The sequence below is a fragment of the Salmo salar genome, chromosome ssa12, assembly GCF_905237065.1.
Source record: "Salmo salar chromosome ssa12, Ssal_v3.1, whole genome shotgun sequence".
NCBI classification, from domain to species: Eukaryota; Metazoa; Chordata; class Actinopteri; order Salmoniformes; family Salmonidae; genus Salmo; species Salmo salar.
The window spans coordinates 54,836,736-54,854,171 of NC_059453.1; the positions used below are offsets into that span (position 1 = coordinate 54,836,736).

At 39.6% G+C, this 17,436-nt stretch overlaps 1 protein-coding gene across 4 annotated transcripts in view; it reads left to right on the plus strand.

Moving 5' to 3' along the window:
- LOC106565101 (uncharacterized) overlaps positions 1–16,168 on the plus strand; it is a 59,036-nt gene extending 42,868 nt beyond the window's left edge. For 3 of the 4 annotated variants that reach the window (XM_014131825.2, XM_045691512.1, XM_045691510.1), the window contains 4 exons: positions 2,009–2,205; positions 4,205–4,251; positions 4,751–4,813; positions 6,244–16,168. In XM_014131825.2, coding sequence (XP_013987300.1) covers positions 2,009–2,205; positions 4,205–4,251; positions 4,751–4,805 — 299 coding nt within the window. In that variant the 3' untranslated portion in view covers positions 4,806–4,813; positions 6,244–16,168. The remainder of the gene's footprint in view (positions 1–2,008; positions 2,206–4,204; positions 4,252–4,750; positions 4,814–6,243) is intronic. The other variant, XM_045691511.1, reaches the window with a different exon arrangement.
- Positions 16,169–17,436: the final 1,268 nt, after the last annotated feature.

Consider the following 17,436-nt stretch of genomic DNA (forward strand, 5'->3'; position numbering starts at 1 on the left):
AACGAAGTCAGGCGCAGGAGAGCAGATAGTTGGTAGCAAAACGGCGACCCAAAAGCACACGGCACAAACTAACACGAAATACAAATAAGGGTTTAACATAACCCAGCGTAACCAGCCTAAGGTGCGCATTCATGAACAGATAAACAATCACTCACAAACAAACATGGGGGAACAGAGTGTTAATAAATAATGAACAAGTAATTGGGGAATTGAAACCAGGTGTGTAAGACAAGGACAAAACAAATGGAAAATGAGAAGTGGATCGGCGATGGCTAGAAGGCCGGTGACGTCGACCGCCGAACGCTGCCCGAACAAGGAGAGAGGGACCGACTTCGGTAGAAGTCATGACACAGGCCTGTATCTGTCCATACTTAGCCTGTAATTTTTGTAATTTGTGTGTCAGCTAATATGTAAAATGACCTAGAATTGCATGACATTTTTATAAAAGGCATTTTTTTTCTCAGACCTGCAAATACGATGATAGATTCATGCAATGCTTTTACTATAAAGGAGATCTTTCCACCTCTACTCTTGTTCACGGTGGTCTGCGAACCCACAACCTTCTGGCCCGCAGCCCTGTGCACGTCAACATTCCTGTGTTGCCATAAAATGCTTAGAGAACGAAGAACAGTTTCTAAAACTGCATATCTAAGGCTCTGGTCTGTCCAAAAAGTGAGGGTAAAAGGTAAAAATGTTCTCTGCTATTCACTTTGTTTTCATTATTATTTGGGGTATAGGGGAGGGTCACTAGTTTTTTTTCAAGCATTCAGGGAGGGCCCTCCATTTTCATTTCACATCAGATTTTCTCCATGTATTGTTCACTCCCTAACCAGTGATCGGAAGTTCATGTTCAGCAATGTTTCATTGCTTTCAAAGAGATAACTAATAGCAATTGAGTTGCAACAAAAAAAAACTGTGCCACTCACCAGATGATGATCATTTGCAAATGAAGTTTGAAAGAGTGTGAAAGTTAATCTTGAAAAGGGTGTTGCTAACAAATGAGTGACATCCACCTTGAAGTTGATAACAACTGCTGCAGCTGCTGTCGCCATTGTCGCTCTACTACAACACAAGCTAACTAACGTTACTAGTATTAGCATGAGAAAACTGCTGCTTGCGCCACAGATTATTTTCTCTTGCGCTCTCAGTAGTGACCTGTCTAAGCCTTTAAGAAGGCCTAGACACGTCCCTTTTTTTAAACTGTCCCACCCATTGCAAGTCAAAATGTGATTGGTTCACTCCACTGTCACTCCAAGATTCTCCTCTAATACAGTTGAGTCAAAGACAGTACAGTATGAAGCTAAAACTGCTTCTACAATAGTATCTCCAATCACACTTCTAGACAGTGTTATGGTGATGTTGGCTAGCAAAGCTCATGCGTACTAGAAACACTTCTACTAAGGTCGTCTCTCACCAAACTGCCATGTGCAAAGGCACTCCTTCGATATGAAGTTGTTTTGCATGAAAATGAAAACGTGTCAGTTTTTCGCTTTCATGAGGTTGGAGTAATAACATGTTTCAAACTACTTAAGACATTGACTCGAATCTAGGTTGTGCCTTTAGATTGATAAAATGTGCAACTAAGCATCATTTTTCACATCTATCATTGACTTATCAAAGCCCAAACCCCGGCCTTTGGTTGGTTTCGCTCGCGATGTTGCACCTCTGGGTTTAGAAGGCAAAGGCCTTCTGTCCAGCTTCTGAAGGTCAAGCCAATGTCTGGCTGAGCTAGCTATATTGTTTCTACGCAGAGACCACCAAAGAAAATTGTGATTGGATATTTTTTTCTCTTCAGTACTAACCCTTCTCTTTCCAACACAAACTGAAGAGATGAAATCAGAAGATCATTAAAAGCATTGTAAAGATGATATATAAATGACACCATTTTAGTTTAGAAGGCACTCATGATTCCCCACTGCACTTTGTACCATCAAATAATTGCCCTTGAGCTTTGAATAAAGATTCAGTCTCCAAACAATGGCTCATGTTCTTCCTCATTCTCCCTCAGATATCGTGTCAGAGAGGACAGATGTGGACGATGCTCCTATTTCAGAAAGGTCCAGTGAAGGCTCAGTGAAGGAATTCCGGCATGGGAAAACTGGTCATTCCGATTCAAGCATCTCCTACCAGACAGCCTTTATCATTGCAGCAGTGTGTGGCGGACCAATCCTGATCATAACCCTATTCTGTCTCAGTGAGAAGAAGGTAAGATGGATCACCCACTGAACAAGCAATGGTAGTGCCCACCTAAGCTGTCACCCACTGTGCCAACAAGCTGTGAGATAACTATACTGAACAAAAATATAAACGCAACATGCAACAATTTAAAAGGTTTTACTGAGTTACAGTTCATATAAGGAAATCAGTCAATTGAAATCAATTCATTAGGCCCTAATATATGGATTTCACATGATGGGAATACAGATATGCATTTGTTGGTCACAGATATTAAAAAAAAAAGTAAGGGCGTAGATAAGAAAACCAGTCAGTATCTGGTGTGACCACCATTGTCATCATGCAGCGCGACACATATCCTTCGCATAAAGCTGATTGTGTGTGGCCTGTGGAATGTTGTCCCACTCCTCTTCAATAGCTGTGCGAAATTGTTGGATATTGGCGGGAACTGGAACACTCTGTCGTACACGTCAATCCAGAGCATCCCAAACATGCTCAATGGGTGACATGTCTGGTGAGTATGCAGGCCATGGACTGGGACATTTTCATCTTCCAGGAATTGTGTACAGACCTTTGCAACATGGGGCCGTGCATTATCATGCAAAAACATGAGGTGTTGTCGGGGATGAATGGCAAGACAATGAGCCTCAGGATCTCATCACTGTATCTTTGTGCATACAAACTGGCATCGATAAAATGCATTTGTGTTCATGGTCCATAGTTTATGCCTACCCATACCATAAACCAAACGTCATTGGCAGTACATCCAACCGACCTCACAACCGCAGACCACGTGTAACCACACCAGCCCAGGACCTGCACGTCCTGCTTCGTAAGGGTGGGCTTATTTTCAGGCAAGTGAGGGCTGCCCTTGGAGCCAACTACCTTGGTGCCAATGTGAAACCGATGAGCAAAGGTGCATTGGCACAATATGGGCAGTTTACATGGGTCTAATGTTTTAACCCTCATTGGGCCCACATTGTGCCAATGTGGGCATTGTTTGCTGGGAAAAGATGAGATTATTTCAAGCAAAGTGAGGGCTGCCCTCACAAGATATGGGCTGCCCACACTGAGACACACTGGGGCAATGCCTTGGGGGCCAATGTGGAGTCGATGAGGAAAGGCACATCGGCGAATGTGGGCAGCCTGCTTGAGGCCAATATTTTAGACCGCATTGTGTTAATCTGGACATCTTTGCTGGGTTAGTGCTTAATGCAAATTTGATGAAACACTAAAAACAGCCTGAATCGATTTCAGTAACAGTTCATTCTGTAATGCTGTGTCAGATGGTATTCTTTTGGTATTTCAAAATGACGTGGTAATTGACACGTTTTGCACTGTCTTCAAAGAATTCCCTGCCATTGATAACATACAATTGTGTTTGTTGTCCGTACCTTATGCCTGCTCATACCATAACCCCGCTGCCACCATGGGGCTCTCTGTTCACAATGTTGACATCAGCAAACTAATTGCCCACACTTCACCATACACGTGGTCTGCAATTGTGAGGCTGGTTGTACGTACTGCCAAATTCTCTAAAACAGCGTTGGAGGCGGCTTATGGTAGAAAAATTAACATTAAATGATCTGGCAACAGCTCTGGCGGACATTCCTGCAGTCAGCTTGCCAATTGCACACTCCCTCAAAACGTGAGTCATCTGTGGCATTGTGTTGTTTGACAAAACTGCACAATTTAGAGTGGTCTTTTTTTGTCCCCAGCACAAGGTGCAGAATCATATTCCTGATATGCCACACCTATCACCTATCTTGCCAAAGGAGAAATGCTCAATAACAGGGATATAAACAAATTTGTGCACAAAATGTGAGAGAAATAAGCTTTATGTGCGAATGGAACATTTCTGGGATCTTTTATTTCAGCTCATGAAACATGGGACCAACACTTTACATGTTGCGTTTATATTTTTGTTCAGTGGTAGTTTACATCTACCTCTAACAGTGGGGGAAAACCATGCTAACCCTTCCCTCTCTAATTCCTAAATGAAAATCGAATTACATTTTTCTTCTTCCAGAGACTCCAAGCCCTTCTCCACAGTACCAGCATAATTGAAAACCAGAGGTACATTTATTTAATTATATCCTTAAATGTCATGGTGGTAAAAACAGAAAACGTAATGAACAGTGGAGTCCTTTGAAGACTATTTACACTAATCAACGCGGCACTATTGCTAGGCAACAACAACCTCAACACAAACATTATGGCATTGGTGTGCTACAGCTACAGAAATTGTCAGGTGATGAACTCATTGTTTTGGCTCAAGATCATTTGCAACTTATAATTTCCTCTAAAGTTATCTGGAAACCTACATTATAGACTATAGAAATGTTAGACAGCAGCATTTATTGGTATGTTCAGTGTTATCCTAGTGAACCTGGTGTCCATCCCTATGTCCAGATCAATAAATGTATTGTTCCAGATAATTGATTAGGGTAAAACTGCAGAAATGGTCTGTTGCAACTTAGGTAGCCTATATTTACATAATGAATATGATACCTCACCCTCACAATGCCATTGACTAGTCTGCACTGAAACCTAACCCGTGTAATATGTTCCACAGAGCATGCAGCAGCATCGAGGACGTTGAGCTACAATATTGTAAAGCCAAGGAGTGAGAGAGCTGGTAAGAGCCACTACCCTTCCTTCACACTTCTTCAGTGAGAGTGAAATGCAAAATGTTTTATGGATGTCATTAGAGAAGATCTGAAGAGTTTCATTCCAAAACGCTATATATCAATTTTCATAAATATTGGTAAATTAGGTTTTATTGTTTGATGGTTTCATTTCAGAGAGACAAATAATAATGTTTTTTGCTAAATGCTATCCGCCACAGTCAAATGTAACAAAATATAAAAATGTTGATAAATCCACAAATGATACTTAATAAAAAGGGTGTAAAACAAATATTCAATACAGAAAAATGAGATCTGTATGTAAAACATTTACATTTTACATTTTGAGATTTTGGGACTATACGGTTCCATCTGCAAAAAGATGATTCTGAGATAATTGGCTTTAAAGTTCTGAACCCATATTGGTTTGAATGGTGCTAGAAATGTTTATTTTGAACTTAACAACATGAATTGGGGTATTTAGAGTATTATATAAATAGAGAACATTAAACAGAACAAGGCAATGTCAATAGCTAAATTTGGACACAAACGCAGATAGAACCTCTCGATTTTAGTCATTTAGCATATGCTGTTATCCAGAGTGACTACAGTAAGTGCAATGATCTTAAGATAGATAGGGCAGACTACCACTATCACAGTCAAATACACAGGATACGAACATTCCATTCCAGCTAAACAATCTAAAATCTATTAATAAAAAAAAATGAGAACAGTTATGTTTTACACACACATGGATTTCACATAAGCAATTATTTCTGATGAAAAAACACAAATGTGAAAAAAAATGTGGAAATACAATCTTGAACCCTTGGTTTTGTTTTGAGTCTTTCATTTCAAATGGTATTTATGTGTCTCAATTACTCAAGAAGGGTATCTGGGATTGTGGCCCCATATTTTGGATTGACTGGACCCCTATTGAGATCGGAGAGAAACAGTGTAATACTATGACTAGGGACCTGTGTTTAGGACAATGATGTCACATGACCTGGATTCTAACTTTTATTTAAAGCTTTGTCAACCAACTGTCCCTTTTCTTTGCGTCAATTGGTCCAGCATCAACCTCAGACATTTAATTTCCTTTTTGTTGTAATTCTCTTTTCTACACACTGCTTATAATAAAAGGTTAAAATCTAGGTAATGTCACATGATAGCCCATAACCAGAGGTGTAAAGTAACTAATTACAACTACCCTTGTTGCTGTAATTTAGTAGATTTTCCGAGAACTTGTACTTTTGAGTATTTTTCAGTAATTGTATTTCTACTGAGTAAAATGTAATTAAAGTACTGTACATGTTTACATTTTTTGAATGGAAAAGATAATGTGTTGCAACGTTCAGTTAACCATAATGTTTTTATTTAAACTCAATTAATTTTACTCTGAGTAACATCTCTCACTCTCTCTCTCTCTCTCTCTCTGTAGGATTGGTTTTACCTTCCGGTAAGAGATCAACAACCACGCAATTCATCAAACAAGAGAAGACATGGAAATTTGGCAACTATTTCCCTCTTGTGAAAGTTTTCCATTAATGTATATAAATATAAAAAAATGTCTAAAGGCACCTATTTTTATACAAATTAAGTTTATATTGCTTGAAATATTTAACAGAGAATCTTATGCTCTCCAATATCTGCATGCTTCCCTTTTTTCTGTCAAAAAGGTTTGAGTGAATATATCTGTTACACACAACGTTAACTTGCCTCTCAAAGACTGTTTGGACAGTTTCATGCACACCACACACACAGCTTTGATCTTCCATGAAATAGAATGGACCAAACATTCCTCCAAGTTTTGACCTAGTAGCCATCAGCGCAACAGTGCAAGTCAATATTAAACTAAAGGAAGTCTTTCCATGTGACTGAAAGAGTCTCATGACATTGTTCAATGGAGTTGGGCCCATGAGCCAAAGCAATACAAGGTGTCATCACCTCAAGTGGACAGAGGATGTATTTTTGGGGATCAATAGATTAAATACAAACAGATTAAATACAAACAGAACACCCATAGTTATTTGTTTTGAGTGTACTCCCTACATGCCATGCAGCATACTAGATTCATTTGACTTCTGATATTCTCTTGTTTTATCCCTACCAAATGAAGATAAGGATTTCAACCTGTCTCTCATGCCATGATGCCAATGAAATTGTGTTATAAAACGGGTAATTTGGATACTGGATGCTGATTGGTTGATAAGAGTTAGTTATTCACAATAATACACAACAAATGCCAATTCCATTTTAATTATCATTGTGCATCCGCTGTCCCACAGCTTAGCCAGGCAATTCATAAACTTTATATCACAGTAAAAAAAAGCATCTACACATTATTTCCCTTTACTTCTAGCCTATCATTTGATTTTCAACAGCGGAGGTTTAAACATCCTTGTTTATTATTGCTTGAAATGTTTTAGACTATAGGATACCTAATCTTACGCTATCAAAGTTAGACAATATCGGCCTACTTCCCCTTTAATTGTGAAAAAGGTTTGAGGGAATTTGTCAGTAATTATTGTACACCAGTGGTCACCAACCTTTTGAGTCAAGATCACTTTGTCAAAATGCAAGCAGAGATCTACTGCTTGGATTATTTTCAACATAACTTAAAAAATGTAAGCCTATGCAACATCAACCTATTAAAAACAGTACTGTCGCAGTAAGGTTTGTGTAGTAGGCTATAGGGCCAATACATTATCACTGCATATTGTCTTTGCTTGAATTGCCTTGCCAATTAATTGTTGTTCAGACCATTTAAAAAAATGATATTTCAATATTTGAGGTAGGCAACATGATCACACCAGGTAATACATCTTTTTATTTTACTGGGCTGATGGTGCCTGCATCTGATGGTCAGTCTCAGTGGAGGGAGAGCTGCAGACTGAGGGTCCGCCTCTCAACGTCCCTCCGCTCTCCCTTTTCTATGAACAGAGAAAGTGAAATATTCCTTGATATTAAAAAGAGACCAAAGCCGCTAATAATAACAAAACAAGCTTATCGATACACTTCCCTACTCATTCATTAGAGCTCCAGTATTGGTTGTAGTGCAAGTGTTAAATTCCCCAGCAAGAAAATAAAAAATGGTCGCTGAAACAGAAAGGGGAAGTTACAGTCACTGACAACAACCAAACAAAACAAGTGAGGTTTTTGGAGGGGTTTGGAAAGACACTGTGGACATGAGGGTGTCCACAGAAAGTTGACTACTGTGACCTAAAATACACCCACAATGAGCGCCCACTAAATTAGCCCAAGAAGAAGCAAAAACCAAAGAAAATACACAGCAAACGTAAAGAGGAACCAACCCAAAAAGCGGAGCAAAATGAAAACAGGGACGATCAGATAAAGGCTTGTTTGTCTAGAAATCAAAATAGGGAGCGCCAAAGAAAGGTGTTGAGCCTCCGCCTCCGTAACATGAACTGGCTCATAAAAACAGCAGCTCCTTACAGTATTCATTGACAGTCTCTCTCTAGTCATGGTTTTAAAAGTTTGGAAATCTCACAGTATCAACTTTGCTGTAGCTTTTTTTTAATGCCTGCTACATTACTGCAGAGAAATCGGAGCAATCCGATTGGCCAGCGGTAGGCCTATAGTGCACTTGATTTGCTCTCCGGCCCGCCAGGAAGGCGGATTTGTACCTTCAGACACATGAAATGGTTCCACAGAGTTCTAGAGGGGAAGCACCCCCTTCTTTATTACAATGACATCTGTGTTTTGACCTGCACATGTCTCCCAGTGAGGATAGTAGTCATTTGCACAACAGTGCAAGTCAACATTAAACTCAATGAAGTGTTCCCATGTGACTGAACGAGTCTCATGACATTGTTGAAAGGAGTTGGGCTCTTGAGCCAAAGTGATACCAGGGCTGCGGTCCAAATATGTTAATTTTACCCGGTCATCCCTCGCGCTAGCCTCTTTCCCTCAGGGGAATCCCCGTCAAAACCGGATCCAGTTTGATTGCCATCTTAAGTGGAGGTCCAGTTCACAAACGTTGAAGATAAGGTTTCAACCCGTCTCTCATGCCATGATGCTCTGATTAGGGTTGAATGGCGGGAGCCCAGTTACCGAGATTTACATCCCAAAACCACTCCCTTTTCCCAGGATGAATAACTGTGAGAAACCGGTAAATTATAATAAATTATTCATATGAACAGCGTGGTGTGAAATGGAACTGTTAAATTCAGTGTCGCAACTTTGGTTTTAGAAATTCTTTTTTTTTTAATCCAGTCTGATAAACACTCCAAACAGCCTACCCGACCGCTCGGGGACATCCACATGGTCCTAAAGCACACCGTTGTCTCGTTTTGTATCACATTCCAATGATAAAACTGGGGAGGACAATAATGCCATTTCAGAATGTGGGGGATGACATGTCCCCCCGTCCACAGTGAAAGTTACGCCCCTTGTTAAATGATATGTGATGTCTAAATCTGGCTTCTCTACGGCCTCAGCATGATGAATTATCAACACTCAGGGTGAGAACAGACAACCCATCTTAGTATGGAGTGCAGTTCCCAATGCATGTAGACCTATCATCTCCTCATGGTAACTTTTTGTCTTGTGACAGGTAGGCCTACATTTGCTGCAGCATAGTCTATGCTAGAGTAATATATAAGACCGATTCCGCATCTAATTTACCCATCTCCATCTGGCTTTAGGGGACACCTTATTTTTTAATTGTAAAGATTATATATTTTTTGAATTGCACCTGCAGAGTTTTAAAACAACCTGTCACTCTATCATTGCTTTAAATCAGTACACACGCAAGCGCTCTCTCACAGTCTTACTCTAACAATTCCATTCAAATTGCATCCAAAATAGATAATCCTGTTCTACATTGATATATACCCCTTTAAATAGATTTCCTAGCCTACCTCTGACAGGTAATAAATTCAATGCAGTATTAGCCTTATATTTAGCTAATTAATTATGGGTTATGCATAATAAACGTATAGCCTCTGTCTCTTCCGCAATACCCACACACCTGTGCTCCGCTGGCCTCTATCCTTAAAACCACTCTTTAGCTCTTGAAGTCAAATGCAGGAAAAGCTAGACTAGAATAGCTTGCTGCACATATTTTTTTCTTCATTTCTTATACCAATAGACTATTCGAAGAGGGACGCAAGCTCTTGTTTGCTGAATGTTAAAAACAGCAGCCAATATAACTCATGGGTAGTTTGAAAAAAGGGCGAACATGCGATGGCGGTAGGCTATAGCAGTTACTTATTTAGATCCATAACCATTCAATCGTCATGAAGAGAAGTGAAATCCTTCTGCATCTAATTCTAGTCCTATATTTCAAAATTAAAATCAGATCCACTAGCCTATACTTGTAACTTTGTAGGCTGCATGTGCAGCACCAGAATCAAATGTTCTCTCCCTGCTTTATCGGGTGCTGACGTGTTGCACCCTCGACAACTGTGATTATTATTATTTGACCATGCTGGTCATTTATGAACTTTTGAAAATCTTGGCCATGTTCTGTTATAATCTCCACCTGGCACAGCCAGAAGAGGACTGGCCACCCCTCATAGCCTGGTTCCTCTCTAGGTTTCTTCCTAGGTTTTGGCCTTTCTAGGGAGTTTTTCCTAGCCACCGTGCATCTACACCTGCATTGCTTGCTGTTTGGGGTTTTAGGCTGGGTTTCTGTACAGCACTTTGAGATATCAGCTGATGTAAGAAGGGCTATATAAATACATTTGATTTGATTTGATATCATGGTTTGAACAATGTGCGTAATTCCAGTCTATTTAACACAGTATAATACAATGCAGTACAGCAGTGGTGTAAAGTACTTAAGTTAGTTCTTAAGTCGTTTTTTGGAGTATCTGTACTTTACTTTACTATTTATATTTTTGACAAATGTTACTTTTACTTCACTACATACAATTTCCCTGACACCCAAAAGTACTCATTTATATTTTTTATGCTTAACAGGACAGAAAATGACCCAATTCATACACTTATCAAGAGAACATCCCTGGTCATCCCTACTGCTTCTAATCTGGCGGACTCAGTGTTGGAGTGTGCCCCTGGCTATCCCCCCCCCCCCAAATAAAACAAGACATTCAGTGCAATCTGGTTTGCTTAATATTAGGAATTTGAAATGATTCATCCTTTTACTTTTATTTTGACACTTTTTATTTTAATTTTATATTATTTAACTAGGCAAGTCAGTTAAGAACAAAGTCTTATTTACAATGATGGCCGACCAAAAGGCAAAAGGCCTCCTGCGGGGACGGGTGCTGGGATTAAAAATAAAAAATAAAATAAAAATATAGGACAAAACACACATTACGAGAAGAGAGACACCACAACACTACATAAAGAGAGACCTAAGACAACAACATAGAATGGCAGCAACACATGACAACACAGCATAGTAGTAACACAACCTGACAACAACATGTCATGGCAGCAGCACAAAACATGGTACAAACATTATTGGGCAAAGACAACAGCAGAAATGGCAAGAAGGTAGAGATAACAATACATCAGGTGAAGCAGCCACAACTGTCAGTAAGAGTGTCCATCATTGAGTCTTTGAATGAAGAGATGTTGATAAAACTGTCCAGTTTGAGTGTTTTATGCAGCTCGTTCCAGTCGCTAGTTGCAGCGAATTGAAAAGAGGAGCGATGCAGGGATATGTGTGCTTGAGGGACCTTTAACAGAATGTGACTGGGAGAACGGGTGTTGTATGTGGAGGATGAGGGCTGCAGTAGGTATCTCAGATAGGGCGGAGTGAGGCCTAAGAGGGTTTCATAAATAAGCACCCACCTGGAAGAATCTTTTTTCGGGAGGCAGATTCCTTGTAGAAAATCCAAGCTAGCTAGCTGACGTAGCAGATCTCGGTCCACCTTTTTTTTCCACGTGGAAAAGGAAGTCATTACCTAGCTATAGCTCTTCAGTTTCAGTATATCTCTTCACTTTACCCTTGTGTGGAGTTTATGTTTTTGTTATTCACCCAATGTTCGCAGGTCTGATGAACCCACAACATTATTGGGTTTTTAAAACAATACAGCCATAACAATTTACGTAAAAATACCTAATACTTTGATGTTGACTCATATCAATTACAAGCAATATAGATATTATACGTGGTTAATTTTTTTTACCATTTACATCTGATATTTTTGAATTTTTTTATAAAATGTGATTTTTGTAAACAACAATCAATTATAATCAAGATATTGGTGGAATAAATCATGTTTATCTTGAACAAATATAAATGAAACAAGGTTTTCATCACTATTGATGTTTATTGCTTTGAACTGAACAAATTGAAAGGACAAATTTTACAATCAGTATTTTATGGAAATTATAAATGAGCCCCATTGAACACAAATTATGGACGGTCTACACATCACATGAGAGACAGAGTTTTACTGTGTGTGTTGAAAATGTATTTCTTACACATGATGCATGTGTACTGTGTCTTCCTGTCCTTCTTGGGTCCACACACATCGCAACGCTTCTTCTTGTTGCTACAGGCTGCAATCTAGAGTGATGAAAACACTTAGTTCAGGAATATTACTAACATCTTACTCACTCACTCACTCACTCACTCACTCACTCACTCACTCACTCACTCACTCACTCACTCACTCACTCACTCACTCACTCACTCACTCACTCACTCACTCACTCACTCACTCACATATATATAGTTACAGCAGGCCAAGGTAGGAGAGTCAGACACACACAAATGCAACATCACTCACACTTACTTCCGGTATTGGAGTTGTTGGTTCTGTGGATTGGGCGGATTGGGCACCAGCATCCTCCTCCTGAATCCTCCTCACGATGGCTGCAGAAGCTGGGGTCCTTGGGATATGTTGCCTCCTCTGGATTTGTGGTCTTACCAATGCCTTGACCAGCTTCTCGAGAAAGAGCCGTCTCCACCGGAGCTTCCCTCTGTTAAAATCTGGGTTCAACGCCATCCAGATGACAAACGCGTTGTAGGGCGAGATGTCCAAGATGTTGAAGAATATGACAAGTGGCCAGCGTAGGGTTCTTCTTTTGCAGCTGTAGCCAGTCACCAGCTTGTATAAGTTGTCCTCCCCTCCTTTTGTAGCATTGAAATCCCTTATGATTTCTGTTAATGTTCCTGGCCAGAGATTCTCCCATCCTTACGCAGCGTACTCATGAGGACCACATTTTTTGCCTTTCTTTGGCACGTGGGACACTAAGGACGTGCTGGTCGTGAACACAAACTTAGAGGAATTGATAGGCCTGTTCCGTGTATTCAACAGCTGAAGTGGGAACTTTGACTTGTTTTTTTTATACTGTTCCTACCATCATCAGCTTCCTCTTGAGGAGGTCCTGCCCCGGGTTGTGTGAAGTAAAAGTTATTTCATGTGATGTTGTGGCCATCGAGTCCCTGTGTCTTGTCGAGGACAACCCGCATCCCTTGGTTTTTCTCAGGGGCTCCTTCATCTGGCTTCCCCGTATACACTTGCAAGTTCCGAGCCCAGGGTTGTAAAACAGGGGAGGCTGTTCCACCGACTTGTCCCACACTGACCTGATTGCAGCTAGCTTGTCTCTCTGCCGCCGAGCGGGTCTGGTGTCTCGGTTATCGATGCAGATAATCCTGGAAATAATGTGGAAGTTTTCCAGAGACATTATTGCACTGAAAGGTTCTCTGCCAGTTTCTGCATCCCACAGGGAATCTGTGGATTCCCCATTGGATCTGAACACACCAGCAAGGATAAGAATCCCAAAGTATGCATTTAAATGAGTTTGGTCAATCTCCTTCCATCTCTCTCCAAAAACACGCCTTCCCTCCAAATTAGTGCAGTCCAGAATGATTTTCTGGATGGTGTCTGGGATGAACAGTTCAAAATTAGACTTTATGTCCTGCACATGAGTAACCACCATCAGCGTTGGCCCTGGTATCCTTCTTATCACATTGGCAGCCATGCCGGGTGGCTCATTCCATGGGCCAGAAGACTATTCAATTTCACAATTTTTGGACATCCATATTTCTCCTCGTGCAGGCTGCTGATGAGCTGGTTGCTGATGGGCTGGTCCTGGGGCTGGCTAAGGGTCAATCTTATCCTCCTGATCCTCATATTTGGGAAAATTCTTCATCTTCCAAAGTGGAAGATGCTCCTTCCACACTAGCTTCTCTCTCTTTCTAAGGCCCTCTGAGCAGAGATTATTTTTGCCAAATTGATTGATTGTGGTAAGGAGCCACACATTTTGCACCTGGCTGGGGTAGAGTGTGGGAAAATACTGAATTTTTTACAATGTATCGAAATAAAGTATCGAAATAACATTGTGCAGGTTCGCGCAAGATATTGTGTAGTTTCACACACTACAAAGGGTAAAGAGTGTGAGAAAAGCAGGAGACAGACAGGTTATTGGTGCTATGTTGAAACAGAAGGCCCAGGGAGGAGGAAGACAGAGTGAAGACACACAGCAAACCTTTTTGTTTCATTTTGACTTGTTTTCAGCTATACACACACTTTTCCACACTTTTATTACCCTTGGGTCCAGTGGACCCGAACACCACATATGTAATAAAAACGTGTAGGAAGGTGCACAGTGTGCACTCAATGAAAATGTGTTATATTACATGTTCTTCACAGAAAATGAGTCAAGGCCAATGAGTCTCAAGTTGAAAAAAGTATTAATTGTATAATTTTTTCTGTTAGTCAACATGAAAATGGGTCCCTCAGATCCAAAAACCACACAAGGGTTAAGTGCATTTATTTTTGATACTTAAGTGTTTTAAAACCAAATACTCCTAGACTCTTTTAATCAAGTAGAATTTTACTGGGTGACTTTCACTTGAGTCATTTTCCATTAAGGTATCTTTACTTTTTCTCAAGTATGACAATTGGGTACTTTTTCCACCACTGCAGTACATTAATACAGTTCACACTCAAAAACATTAGCCTACTGGAGCTAGTTTCTTGTATTTACCCAAGTGAGCATGTAGCTAGCTACACCTATGGGCTTTTATATTGTTCTGTTCTGTTGTGTGTAATGTGCAGTAGCCTAGATCATATATAGATCATGTATTGGATAACGCCACAATCATTTGGGCTCTTTTGGGCTTGGGCTCATTAAATGTCTTTATTGTAGGGCTCATAAAATGTATTTCATGTATGGCTCATCAGCCTCAGGTAGCATCAGGCTTGAATTTTCGATCAAAGCTCTAATCAAATCCAGACACAGGCCTATTTATATGCATTATAATTCTTTTGAATGACCCTTCCGGTTTTGGTGGGAAATACCGGGTTGTCCGGAAGAAAATTAATTTATTCTCTGGGTGGAACATTTGTAAAATGTTTAACCCTAGCGCTGATGCCAATGAAAGTGTATGTTATAAAATGGGTAATTTGGATATTGGATGCTGATTGGTTGATATGCGTTATTCACGATTATTAATTTGAATTATTAAACATTTTAATTATCACTGTGCATCCACTGTCCCACAGCCCAGCCAGGCAATTCATAAACTTATCTCCACTAAAAAACATTTCCTATTACTTCTAGCCTTTCATTTGATTTTCACAAGCGGGGGTTTGTATAAGCCTTGCTGTCTGCCTCTCCAATCTGTGCAACAATGTTGCAATAGAAATCAAATCAACATTTATTGCCATAGTTGAAGTTGTTTGTAGAGCCGTCAACATGAGGGGTGTTGTACAAAACAATATCATCACTGATTGGATCATCTCTAACCAATCAGAGTATCAAAACGCTGCTTTACCCAAGTGTTCTGGCTCTGGCCCAACCCATCAGTTTCTGGGACAAATCAGAACGGTTAGAATGCGTTTGCGTTCTAGAAATCGTCAAGGAGGTACTCAGATCCAGCCTCATTGCAGAGAAGAAACATATTGTCCGTTGGTGTGGCATAGCGTTTGGCTATGAGTTTGATTAGCAAGCCAACCTTAGCAGTGGTTTATTCACAATAATCCAATGGTTCTCATGCCTTATTGCTTAAATAACCTTCTCTGTCAGTTTGTATACTTCTGTTTGTGAAGTAAGGGAATACATTTTAAGTTCTGATAATTGATGACTGTGTTGAGAAACTTTTACTAGCATTAGGCTTAGACACTTAAATAGAAACTGCAATTCGATTTTCAGTATGTTACCTAAATTCTGAAATATTTCAATATTGCTTGTGTTTCACCATCAGATTATGCTTTATTTCTGAGAAATGGGATCATTCAACACAATGTATTAGATAATGGTAAACCACAGGATCATGTATGTATTAGATAATGGTAAGTCCCAAGGTCATGTATGTATTAGTATTATATAATGGTAAGCCCCAGGATCATATATGTACTACTTTAATTCTGTATAAAATCATAGTAATAATAATAAAAAATGATTGTTAAGATTGACACGGACCTGTTAAATATTTGGACTCTTATGTACAATTGCAGTAAATTGAAGTTGAGGGGTGGTCTGTTTATATTGGTCCATTATTCCTTGCTTTATACAGGTAGACCCTCATGTTTTAGGCCGAATTTCGATCTGATCCGCACTAGATCTGCGTTATAGCTAGCTTGAGTCGACATTTAAAGGTAATACCTGATTGATCCGGCATCTGCAGCATTTACTGTGAGTGCAATCTCTGCAAAAGCGGGAACATTGTCTTTAAAAGCGGCAATATCTACATGAGCAATCAGATTGAATCCTGGTCTTAGTGTCTTAATGCAGAAAGAACATTATATTAAAGGAATCATCAATACAATTGGACTGATTAATGGTTTTGCCATTTATTGTGATGATTCTGATCTGTTCGTTATTGCTTTGATGTCTTGTATCCTATGCAAATGTCATGAAGGTGTACGATTACTTTAATAATACAAAATAATGGAAATATAGCAAGTACCCTTTTGGAGCAGACCTCACAAAACACGTATTATGCAAAAACTTAAGAAGCTTCTTAAAGGAAAGGTTAACTCATTTTGAATGTTTTCTCGTGTATTTGAATTGTTGGCGGTCAAGCACGCAGAAATCCGGCAGGATGTGATCAAGTCGCTCTCACTACATTGGAAGTTTTTTCAAATAGAACCTTTATTTAACTAGGCAAGTCAGTTAAAGAACAAATTCTTATTATCAATGACGGCCTACCCCGGCCAAAATCAGACAATGCTGGGCCAAACTGTTATAATCTCAACCAGGCACAGCCAGAAGAGGACTTTGATGTCAAAACTCGGGAGGATGTATTCTCTCAAATGAGTCATTGATCATATTTTTGCTTTGATCCTTCCTCAAGAAATGTTTTATTTAATAGAGGGTCTAGCACATTTTTATTATTTATCTGCCTCTTTAGACCAGGGTGTATTAAATGGTGCCGTTGCCAGATATACAGTTGAAGTCAGAAGTTTACAAACACCTTAGCCAAATACATTTAAACTCAGTTTTTCACAATTCCTGACATTTAATCCTAGTAAAAAGTGCCTGTTTTAGGTCAGTTAAGATCACTACTTTATTTTAAGAATGTGAAATGTCAGAATAATAGTGGAGAGAATTATTTATTTAAGCTTGTATTTCTTTCATCACATTCCCAGTCGGTTAGAAGTTTACATACACTTAATTAGTATTTGGTAGCATTGCCTTTAAATTGTTTAACTTGGGTCATACGTTTCGGGTAGGCTTCCAC